Raw genomic sequence first — 12,191 nt, forward strand, 5'->3', positions numbered from 1 at the left:
GCCGTAAGTCCGTCCCACTCTGAAAGGGACCAACACTGCGTCCTTACAGACACGGATGTCTTCAGCTCTATGCACCACCTTGTCAGTTAGCCCTAGTACCACCTGCCCATCCGAAAGGGAGGCAGACTATTCTGGTTACAGACTGAGAATTAAGCAATGCATGGAAGCATATTCCCCATTCTTTTCTGTTTCTGCCAATCTGCATTAAAGAGTATACTTTTTTTTGGACAGGCAGAGTGGACAGTGAGAGAGAGAAAGAGAGAAAGGTCTTCTTTTCCGTTGGTTCACCCTCTAATGGCAGCCGCGCTGGCGGACGCACTGTGCTGATCCGAAGCCAGGAGCCAGGTGCTTCTCCTCGTCTCCCATGCAGGTGCAGGGCCCAAGGACTTGGGCCATCCTCCACTGCACTCCTGGGCCACAGGAGAGACCTGGCCTGGAAGAGGTGCAACTGGGACAGAATCCAGCTCCCTGACTGGGACTAGAACCCGGTGTGCCAACGCCGCAAGGCGGAGGATTAGCCTAGTGAGCCATGGCGCCGGCAGAGTATACTTTTCCACTTGTCAGCCCGAGTTTCAACAGACTTAAACCCTCTCATCCGCTGACCTGTTCACACCCTCATGGGCATGCACGCCTCATGGTGTCCCAGGTCAGGGACAGACGTGCACCATGAGAACACAGCTGCGGCGACTCTTCTGAAGGGCAGGCCGCAGCGCCAGCCTCTGAATTGGCGGCTGAACTGCCACAGGACACTGTCCGCTCTCAGTCACACCACCCACTATGTCCTGAGCTAGAAGGTTCCACACGTGCATGCCTGCCACCTCCAACTAACAGTGCCACAACCTGTCCCCAACCCCACCTTCCACGTGTATGCCTTGCCAGCCACCCTCAGGCCCAGGGAAAGCAAAGGCAGAGAAATATATCGCCTTCAAAAACCAATCTAAAACATTATTTATTTGACTACAAATCGTATCTGAAGTAAAATCTCAACTCTTAGGAGAAAAAAAGACTATAAAAGTGCTAAGGAGGAAATAAGCTACATTAATTAACAGGGTTACTTCTAAGACTGAGACTAGAGGTATTTCCCAACTCCGGTCTGTTTTCTGAAAACTTTTTTATTTATTTGAGTAAAGACAGACAGACAGATCCCATTTGCTGGTTCACTCTCCAACTGTCTGCAACAGCTGGGACTGGGCCAGGCTGAAGTCAGGAGCCTGGAATCCATCTGGGCCTCCTACACGGGTGGCAGAGGCCCAATTACTGGCATCATCATGGCTGCCTCAGCAGAAGCTGGGATCAGGCGCTAGATCCAGGAACGGGGTACCCTGAACCTGGGACATGGGTGTCGGAGCTGGGATCAGGAGCTGGACCCAAGAACGAGGTACCCTGAACCTGGGACGTGGGTGTCGGAGCTGGGATCAGGCGCTGAATCCAGGAACGGGGTACCCTGAACCTGGGACGTGGGTGTCGGAGCTGGGATCAGGCGCTGGATCCAGGAACAGGGTACCCTGAAACTGGGACATGGGTGTCGGAGCTGGGATCAGGCACTGGATCCAGGAACAGGGTACCCTGAACCTGGGACGTGGGTGTCCGAGCTGGGATCAGGCGCTGGATCCAGGAACAGGGTACCCTGAACCTGGGACGTGGGTGTCCGAGCTGGGATCAGGCGCTGGATCCAGGAACGGGGTACCCTGAAACTGGGACGTGGGTGTCGGAACCAGGAGGGAAAATGCCTGCTCCTAGCCCTTTTTCTTATGATTTTTTTTTGTCACTGTAGTTCACTAACTTTCCAGAATGAGCATTATTACCTTTAAAGTCAGACAATAAACCTGAAGAACTTCCGAAGTTTAATCAAAAATAGAAGCCAAGTCTAGCAATCACTTCAAGCACTCTAAAATTCAAGAGAATAAACCTTCTCAAATTACCTCTCCCCGGACGCTAAAGGGGGCCATGCGCCCTTTCACGAGGACTCCAGGGAGGGGTCAGCGATTTCCACGCTGCAGAAGCTCAGCAGCAGCGCGTGCGATCCAAGGCAACACTCACAGCCCGGAGGAAAGATGATGCAAATGCAGAGCACGCATGTCTGGAAGACTCAGTACACCAAGTGTCTTCTGTCGTGGAAATCAATTTACAAGCGTCTGTTCCACTCCATGCCCTTGGCCTCAGGCCTATCTGCCTTGTCCACATGGGTGTTCCGAGACCTGGCAGGCAGAAGTCAGGGTCCCCTCAAGCGTCCAGGCTTTGTGTGTGTCCTTTGTTCTCCTCCAGCCTGGGCTGCTTCAGCTGTGGGGGACTGTCCTGAGGGTCTCCAGACATCTCTGAAACAGTAACAGACAAGGTTGGCAGGGAAATGAAGACGGTGGGGTATCCAGAGCTGCTGTTTACCACAGAACTGGGAAGAGGCACTGAGCAGGATCAGGCCGGGCGGGATCCCACAATGCTGCAGGGGAGGATCTTTGCCACTGCCTCTCCACCTGGCCTGATTCTGCCTCTCCAGGAACAGTGGGCAATGTCTGGTGACATTTTATAATGTCACAGGGCGAGGGGTGGCATCCAGGGATGCTACCAAATATCCTCCAACGCTCAGGACAGCCTCCCACAGTGAAGAATCACCTGCCCCAGATCTCAAATCTTTTAGGTTGAAGCACCTACACTACTGCCAACCTACACCACCACCTCCCGAGCCTGCCTGGCTCCCAGGGGCCTGCTTGCTGGCAAGGTGGGCTCCTGGTGGGATAGAAACAGCAGCCGGTGAGCTAGTAAGATGCATGTGTACTTCCTCAGAACTGACTTAGAACTATGTAGTATTAATTTCCAAAAGAACAAAAGAGAATTATATCAAACCAGTAACAATGTCACTTACCTGCCTGTGTTTCTTCTGTGCATGGAGAGGAAATAACACTGGGAGGTGCAGAATCTGGTGGAGTCTCTGTCTTTAAGGGTATTAGGTTTATTCTCCTTAAGCACAAAAAGAAGGGAAGTAGTGGACTACACATTAGTGTTACAAAAATGGCTTATGCAGGATGCTAAGTGTCAAAATTGCCAAAAGAAATACTTAAAAATGCGAGCTGATCTTACCTTGCAAGCTATTAAACAGAGTAAATACAATGATGGTTCCGCTTACTGAGATTCCATTCACGTACTACGTTAAACCAACACATTTATAATGGTCAGCTGAAGTCACAGCCCCAAAGCCTCGAGAGCTGTGTTTTAACTGCTGACAGCCTGCGCACACCCGCTGGCTGCCTCTGCAGAAGACCATCAGACATGGGCCTACACGTGGAAAGCATCGAAACACAGATCGTTCTTTTCCTAACACCCAAAGTCTTCATTTTCTTTTTCTTTTTTTTTTTTTTTTGACAGGCAGAGTGGACAGTGAGAGAGAGAGAGACAGAGAGAAAGGTGTTCCTTTTTGCCGCTGGTTCACCCTCCAATGGCCGCCGCGGCCAGTGCGCTGCAGCCAGCGCACCGCGCTGAACCGAAGGCAGGAGCCAGGTGCTTCTTCTCCTGGTCTCCCATGGGGTGCAGGGCCCAAGCACTTGGGCCATCCTCCACTGCACTCCCAGGCCACAGCAGAGAGCTGGCCTGGAAGGGGGGCAACCGGGACAGAATCCGGCGCCCTGACTGGGACTAGAACCCCATGTGCCGGCGCCGCAAGGCGGAGGATTAGCCTAGTGAGCCGCGGCGCCGGCGGTCCAAAGTCTTCATTTTCAACCTCTAATATTTAAAAAAATTACAACTGCAAACAGCTTAGTAAATAGAATTCAAGAGGGGAGAACAATTTAGAAGCAAAAATATTTCAAAGAGTATCTTCCGCTACATAAACACAAATAAGGGAAAAAACCCTGAAAGCCATTGCTGGTTTGCAGAAAGAAATGAGATGTGAAGGGTCCTGAACCCTCCACCTGAAGTATCTTAGGGATTCCCCAGGGAAGCTTGTGCACGGCAGAGAACAGGAGAGGCAGAGAATACTTCTAGTTTAACTCGTCACCCTCACCCTCCTCCCACCCTAGTGCATCTGGAAGGGGGGTGGCTAGGTGGTAGGGAGACTGGTGGACAGGGAAGTTCACAGGTAGAGGGGGGAAACTGGGTCTCAGAGGTGCCCAGGAAGGAAGGTGCCCAGCAGGCTACCGCTGCTGGCAACAGAAGAATGTGCTAGGGGGCTCAGTCTGCAGCAAGGGCCCTGGCTCAGGCCTGGGTGCCAGACGGCCTCCCCCACACAGGGAAGAACTGCCTGCAGCCTCGCCTGGGAGACTGGTTAGCATCAGACCAGCACGTCCTGTGTCTTGTGACCAGGCTGCTAGAAGGTCAAGTCTCAAGATGCTCCTTATAAGCCCAATGGAATGCTATGCAGCCCTAAAATCCTGTCATCTATGATAACATGGATGAACCTGGAGGACGTGTTAAATAAGCCAGGCCTGGAAGACAAACACCACATGACCTGTGCAAACAAAAAGTTGATCCTGTAGAAGTTAAGAGTATGGGCCAGCACTGTGGAGTAGTGAGTGGGTGAAGCTGCCGCCTGCTCTGGCACCCAATATAGGTGCTAGTGTCCCGTCTGTTCCACTTCTGATCCAGTTCCCTGCTAATGGCCTATGAAAAGTAGCAGAAGATGGGCTTGAGTGTTTGGGCCCCTGCTACCCATGTGGGAGACCAGATGAAGCTCCTGGCTTTGCACTGGCCCAGCCCTGACTATTGCAGTCACCTGGAAAGTGAACCAGTGGATGGAAGATCTCTCTCTCTCTATCACTCTGTCTCTCTGTCTTTCCCTCTAACTCTTTCAAACAAACAAATAAATCTTTTTTAAAAAAAAGAGTAAAATGCCTGGGGAGTAGGTTGTGGAGAAATTGGTCAGTAAGTTCAATGTTACAGCAAGGGGCCCACGTTGTGGAGCAGTGAGCTAAGCTCCCATCTACAACATGGGCATCCCATATTTGATTGCTGGTTTGAGACCAGGCTGCTCTGCTTCCAATCCAGCTCCCTGTTAATATACCTGGGAAAGCAGAAGATGGCCAAGTACCTGGGCTCCTGCAACCCATATGGGAAACTGGAATGGAGTTCCAGGCTCCTGGCTTCAGCCTGGACCAGCCCTGGCTGTGGTGGCCATTTGGGGAATGAACCAGTAGATGGAAAATCTTTCTCTTTGTCTCTCTATCTCCCTCTGTTGCTCTGCCTTTTTAATAATCTTTTTAAGATTTTTTATTTAAAAGGCAGAATGCTCTTTCACACAAATAAATCTTAATAAAATATGTAGTGGGACAGGAAGACAAAGTTCTGATGTTCTACTGCATAGCAGGCTAACTACAGTTAACAATAAAACAGATTGTGTTTCAAAAAAGCTAAAGGGGGGCCCGTACCGGCATCCCATATGGGTGCCAGTTCTAGTCCCGGCTACTCCTCTTTCAATCCAGCTCTCTGCTATGGCCTGGGAAAGCAGCAGAGGATGGCCCAAGTGCTTGGGCCCCTGCACCCATGTGGAAGACACCTGGCTCCTGGCTTCCGATTGGTACAGCTCCAGCTGTTGTGGCCATTTGGGGAGTGAACCACTGGAAGGAAGACCTTTCTGTCTCTCCCTCTCACTGTCTGTAATTCTCTCAAATAAACACATAAAATCTAAAAAAAAAAAAAAAAGGCTAAAAGAGAAGATTTTGAGTGTCTTTACCACAAAAAAAGTTTAAAGTAATGGGTATACTAATTGCTGCAATTTGATAAGTGCACTATCATATATGTATATATATACACACATACATATATACATGTATACCAAATATCACACTGCACCCCATAAAAATGTCTAATCTTACATACCATTCAAAAGTAAAATAATTTTTTTTTTCTTTTTTTGACAGGCAGAGTGGACAGTGAGAAAGAGAGACAGAGAGAAAGGTCTTCCTTTTCCGTTGGTTCACCCTCTAATGGCTGCTCCGGCAGGCACGCTGCGGCCGGCATACCGCGCTGATCCAAAGGCAGGAGCCAGGTGCTTCTCCTGGTCTCCCATGCAGGTGCAGGGCCCAAGGACCTAGGCCATCCTCCACTGCACTCCTGGGCCACAGCAGAGAGCTGGACTGGAAGAGGAGCAACTGGGACAGAATCTGGCGCCCCGACCGGGACTAGAACCCGGGGTGCCGGCGCCACAGGCAGAGGACGAGCTTAGTGAGCTGCGGCGCTGGCCAGGAGTGACTTCTTTTTAAAAATTAAATTTTATTTTACTTGGCTGGATTCTGTCCTGGTTGCTCCTCTTCCAGTCCAGCTCTCTACTGTGGCTTGGGAGTGCAGTGGAGGATGGCCCAAGTCCTTGGGCCCTGCACCCGCATGGGAGACCAGGAGAAGCACCTGGCTCCTGGCTTCGGATCAGCGCAGTGCGCCGGCCGCAGCGTGCTGGCTGCAGCGGCCATTGTGGGGTGAACCAATGGCAAAGGAAGACCTTTCTCTCTGTCTCTCTCTCTCACTGTCCACTCTGCCTGTCAAAAAAAAAAAAAAAAAAAAAAAAGGCACTCCTTTGATTCCTGGCATATCAGGAAGTGCCTGGTGCTTAGACAGAAGAGCACAGGTAACAAACAAACAGCCTCCTGCCCTTGAGGAAACACCTGCTACAGGGGTCATGGGTATGGCAAGCAAAGGGTTAAAGGGCCACAAAGACCAGGAGTGGAAAGAGACATTCACCCTGAATGGGTTTTTCAAGAGGACTCTAGTTCCAACAAGGGGGTGTGGGTGGGTGGGTGATCAGGGCTTTCCCAAGGAAGGCAGGGACAAAAGCCTCAAAACAGAAACAGTATGCTCTGAGAACACACATGCAGGCCCAGGCTTAGGAGTAAGGCACGTGGGACTGTGGAGAGTGAGGGCTACGGTCCTGGACACAGGCTGCAACCAAACCACAGTCCCCAGGCATGCACAGGGCATGGGCTGCATGAGGCACACAGGAAGGGGAGGAGCTAACAGAGGCCTCCGAGCCAGCACGCTGTCACTGGACCTGACAGTAAATGTCCCTTGCTGGCAAGTAATTGCTTCTAGAATTTCACTCACAACACCCTGGGATGTTTGATTTGTTTTTCATTTCACAGTGATGATTTCTCGTCTCGTGGAAACTCACCGGGGTGTTGGCTTGCTCCAGGCTTGCAAGGTGTTGAGCGTGACCCTCCGGGGTGGAGGCGCTCTTGGGTTCTGACTGCTGTGCTGCGGGGTCTTCTCCTCTGAAGGTCCTGGCAAGGGGCTTCCGACACCAGGAACGGGAGGCGTGTCCTTGACGGCTGCTGGGGCCGGAGACTGTCTGGCCTGGGGTGGGGTTGTACAGGGACTGCTGGAGTCCTGGGTTCTGCTGGTGGGCGTCCCCTCTATGGATCTGGACCCCGGTGAAGATCCTTGGTGTGCCTGATTCTTAGTTTTCTTTGCCGTATCAGGAGTTCGCATGATCAAAACTGGCTTCTCTTTCAAAGGTATTCCAAGTTCATCCTTCTCAAAGGTCACAAATGAACAATAACCATCAGTGGACGAGATGGCCAGGAAGGCCCCATCACTGGACCTGTGTTCCCAAAACGGGGAAATCAGAGGTGCCACCAAAGTCTGCGGACCCTGTTTAACACTTGTTACCGTCAGAGGCTCCTTATGCGTGCAATTTCCTCTCCCAATCCCATCTCCATGTTCTAAGTCACCACAGCTATGTGCAGTATTACTAACTTTCATCTGAATATACGTGAGATGACCTTTTTTCTCCTAAGGCAAAAGAAAATTAAAAGAAGAAAAAAGGAACCAAGAAACAGATGGTGTCAGGCCAAGCCTTGGCCAGAGCTCCAGCTGGGCTGAGCAAGCAGCAGAGGGTGCATCAGGTCCTCCCACAGGAGCAGGGTGGCGACCTCGGAGACAGACTCTGGGGCCCCCTCCCTCTTCTGGACAGCAGGGCTCACTGTTGAGGGTTTTTTCCCAGAGCCTGACAAGTCCCCAATGACTAGAGAATCCATGGGGCCTTCTCTCGTTTATCAGAGTTCAAGTACATCTCACAGGGCAATTGAAAGGCATCAAAATGCACTGGTGTCAAAACAGGAGGTGGGGGCCAGCACCACGGCACGGCAGGTTAAGTCACCACTTAGGATGCTGGCATCTCATACTGGAACACTGGTTCAAGTTCCGGCTGCCCTGCTTCCCAGTCACTCCCTGCTAATGCATCTAGGAAGGCCGCAGATGAAAGCCCAACTATGATGGTCCCCTAGCACCCATGTAGGAAACCCAGATGGAGTTCCAGGCTCCTGGCTTTGGCCTGACCCAGCCCTGGTTGTTGGGGCCATTTGGGAGTGAACCAGCAGGTGGAAGATCTCTTTTCTCTGTCTCTCCCTCTTGTTTTACCTTTCAAATAAAATGAATCTTACAAAAAACAAACAGGAAGCACTGCTGTGGCAAATGAAAAATGGCTTACCTTTAAATGTTAATTCATTAAAAAAAAAAAAGAGGGTGAGTAGAGGGCCAAAGGAGCCACCTTGAGTACTGATGCTCCCTAGCCCAAGGCTTGCCCCGGGAATGCCCTCTCTTTCCTTCACTTCGCTTGGCTATCAGCACTCACCAGGAAATATCACTCAGGGTGTGGTAATGAATGTTGGACACGTAACCGAAGGGGAAGGGCTGCTGTGTGTCATACAGGAGCACAGAGTCCTCGGAGGCCACTGCAAACACCAGGCGGTAGGGCAGGTCCATCAGCTCCATGCCTGGCTCGTGTGCTGACTGGTCTGCAGGAGGGGAAGGGACAAAGTAAAACAGCAAAGTCCCCAAAGGGAACACGTAACCAGTAGACCAAAAAGGTCCTCTCCAAGAGGACACAAAGAACATCACTTTATCAAACCCTAGCTCACTGTGGGCCTTGGAGAACACAGCTCTTCATACTCTTTTCCACATGAATACATCAATAGAAGAGAACCACGCATGAACCAGGGAACAAGGAGCTAAGAGTCTCAGGCACCGAGGTTCCCAAAAGGAGAGCTCAGCACAGACGACGTGTGGATGCGGCAGCTCAGCCTGGGGCCGAGCGCTGCTGGGCAGATGCCAGTCACACAGAAACAGTTCATGAAGTGACGCGCTACATGCTCTACTAAGCTGATTACATTCATTCACAGAAAGGCTTACAGAGCTAACAGCAGCTCCTGCTCTCAGCTATGGAGGATCAGGACTGGATTCACCTACAGGGTACCCTTCGAGGTACTCGGGCATGGCCTCGTAGGGAGCTGGACTACATGCGGCCGTGAACCCGACTATAAAGCTTGAAAGTAAGACCCGGAAGAATCAAAATGTTTCCAAAATGTTAACTGTATCCTGGAATAAATCTCAAGAATAATTGTGAAACTAAAAATATAACCAGTGTCCTCCAAGATCAAGTTTGTAACTGCCTAGCATCCAAAGAACCAGGAAAATATGACCCAGAATGAGGAGAAAATCAACCTTTCGTATTCAATAACATGAGAAGAGTTACCATAACCATGTTCAGTACGACTTGGAATCCATAAGAAAGACCCAAACAGGGAGGAAACACCACCACTTTGTGGTTCTGAGGGTACCTGTGTCCACCACTGGCCTCAGCTCAAAGTAGACGGGACAGCAGCGAACGGCAAGAGTGGCCTTTCCAGGGCAGGGAAGATGTGCAATCGGCCTGAACAATGAACCAGTTTTAGGAGAAGTTTGTTACTCAGCAACATCAAAAAGGGTCAACGTTTCAAACACCCTCTCGATCACATACCTTTTCAGATTTTTCCTGGAGAAAACATAAGTTGTATTCATTACATTTTCACCAGATTCCACACACCCGGCTGGGGAGCAAAGAAAAGGGAGAGAAAGAAAGAAGTTGATGTTTTATTAACCTGTTCACCAACAAAACTTTAATGGTATTCAATTCTGCCTGTACAATACTTTCTCCTAAAACTGTATCCTCTGCACAATGCTTTTGTGACTGAGGACCAACACAAATATTCTACTACTGTCTGGCCTTACCCAGGTCTACTCTCAGCTCCACCTGAGAGCAGTCCCCTAGAAAACAGCTCCAGTCCTGGGCAGAAGAACAGCTTGTCCTAGAACACCTTTGAGCATCTGGGCAACTCCCACAGGTGAAGTGCTATGATTGGATCCAGCTGCCCAGGCTCTCACCTCACTCTTCTCTGATTCTGCCCCTGGATGCCTTCCAAAGCTGAGAGGTCAGGTCTTTTCCATCTGCCTACCTCAGCCATGGGGCTGCGGAAGACCTGACCTCGCTGCAGTCTTCATCCAGCCTCCTACAGGACTTGACTGCGCCCTGGGAAGCAGCACACCGAGCGCTCTTCTGCACTCACCCCAGGATGTACACAACACCAGCTCAGAGCCTGCCGGACACCACCATCAGACACAGTGCTCCTGGAAACTCCTCCCTGCTTCACGTTCATATTTCTTGATACACACACACAATTTTACCTGTGACCATTTCCTATCTAGTGTCAGCGATGTTTTGTTTTGTTTTTTTTTTTTAAACTGTGATGTTTCTGCATAGCTACCTTCTCCCCATGCTTCCAGACCCAAATAATCAGGTTTAACAAACCATTATGTCCTCTCTCTACTTCTGCCGTGCTCACAAAGGGACTATAACCAGTTATAACTCAATGACGCATTTGCTCTTAGGATGATTCTTGATTCAGAATGCTTGTTTTACAAAATTTACAAAAAAGGGTACTATTTACCCTTTTCCTTACTGAGCTTGTCCCAGTCAACTACTTGTGAAGGTTAACCTGCACTACCAGTATCCATTCACCAAACCTTCTATGGACTGCTTTGTTTTTGATTTTTTGCTACAAACAATAGTTGCAACAAATATCCTTGACACACTATGTCTTAGTTTCTTAAGAAATTGAGTCTAGACACCAGACAGACAGATGGGATGGCACGTGCATTTAGCCGCTACAAATACCATTACCACCAGCAGTCCCCACTCTACATATCCCTTAGCGAGGGTCCTGTTTTCTCCAGTCTGAAGGGAACAGACATGCAACGGCTACGCCACTTCAGTGTGTACATCCCTACCACTGACCATCTGCTGAACATGTGGATGGCTCCTCCACAAACCGCCTTTATGCATCTTTCACTCATTCTTCTCTTCTCTGTGTATGAGTGTGTGCATGTCTTGTCCACATTGAAGGTACCACTGTATGGCGTATGCATCAGTCTCTCTTCCCTGCGGCACAAATACTACCCTCCAGATCCATCACTCACCTACTGACTTTGCCTCCCACATCTTTCGTCATTCAAAAGCTCTGTATTCAAATACACAAGAGTACTGCGAAAAGTTCATCGGACAGTGGAATTAAAGGAAATTTTAAATTTACAAAGATGCAAAAAAATCTGAAAGCCATGGATGAGAAGTCTTCAAAAAGTTCATATAAAATGTGTTATGCAAAAATTATGCATGGATTTCAGATGTTTACACTAAAGCAAACACATCTTTCAATTCCACTTTGCCACAGATACACTTGAAGCCTCTTTGTAGTCAAATAGCTCTATCACTTTTTAAATTTTCTCATTTTATTTGAAAGGCAGACAGAGCTCACGTCTGCTGGTTCACTCCCTAAATGCTTGTTAACAGCTGAGTCTGTGCCAAGCCACAGCTGGGAACTCAATCCAGGTCTCCCATGTGGTGGCAGGGACTCAACCATATGAGCCATCACGGCTGCCTCCCAGGGCCCACGTCAGCAGGAATCAAGAAGCTTGAATCTCCAAGTCAGAACGCAAACCTAGGCACTCCAATGTGGCATGTGGGCATTCCAATCAGCATCTTAACCAGTAAGTCAAACACTAGGTCCTCTATCATTTTTTATTTGAAAGGCCGAGTTAGAGAGAGGGAGAGATAGAAAGACAGATCTTCCATCTGCTAGTTCAATTCTCAAACGGCCACAATGGCAGGGGATGGCCCAGGCTAAATAAAGCCAGGGGCCAGGAGCTCCCTTTGGGTTGCCAATGTGAGTGCAGGGGTCCAAGCACTTGGGCCATCTTCCTCTTTCCCAGGTGCATTAGCAGGGAGCTGGATTGGTAGTGGAGCGGCCAGGACTTGAACTTGTGCCCATATAGGATGTCAGTGTCGCAAGTGGCGGTTCAATCAACTGCGCCACAACACCAGCACCCCCCCATCATATACTCCCCTCTTCATCTCTGAAATGTCCTCCTAGGTTTTCTTGCAAGAGTTTTCTACTTCATCTTAC

The 12,191-nt window shown here is 49.7% G+C and overlaps 1 protein-coding gene across 2 annotated transcripts in view; it reads right to left on the minus strand.

The window, feature by feature from the left end:
- Positions 1-1,827: 1,827 nt before the first annotated feature.
- CHAF1B (chromatin assembly factor 1 subunit B) overlaps positions 1,828-12,191 on the minus strand; it is a 31,059-nt gene continuing 20,695 nt past the window's right edge. For both annotated transcript variants that reach the window (XM_051833594.2, XM_051833595.2), the window contains exons 9-14: positions 9,713-9,782; positions 9,534-9,625; positions 8,549-8,711; positions 7,088-7,516; positions 2,861-2,955; positions 1,828-2,315 (exon numbers count right to left, since the gene is read on the minus strand). In XM_051833594.2, the coding sequence (XP_051689554.1) occupies positions 2,224-2,315; positions 2,861-2,955; positions 7,088-7,516; positions 8,549-8,711; positions 9,534-9,625; positions 9,713-9,782 (941 nt within the window). In that variant the 3' untranslated portion in view covers positions 1,828-2,223. The remainder of the gene's footprint in view (positions 2,316-2,860; positions 2,956-7,087; positions 7,517-8,548; positions 8,712-9,533; positions 9,626-9,712; positions 9,783-12,191) is intronic.

Source organism: Oryctolagus cuniculus, chromosome 4, assembly GCF_964237555.1.
Source record: "Oryctolagus cuniculus chromosome 4, mOryCun1.1, whole genome shotgun sequence".
Taxonomy (NCBI): Eukaryota; Metazoa; Chordata; class Mammalia; order Lagomorpha; family Leporidae; genus Oryctolagus; species Oryctolagus cuniculus.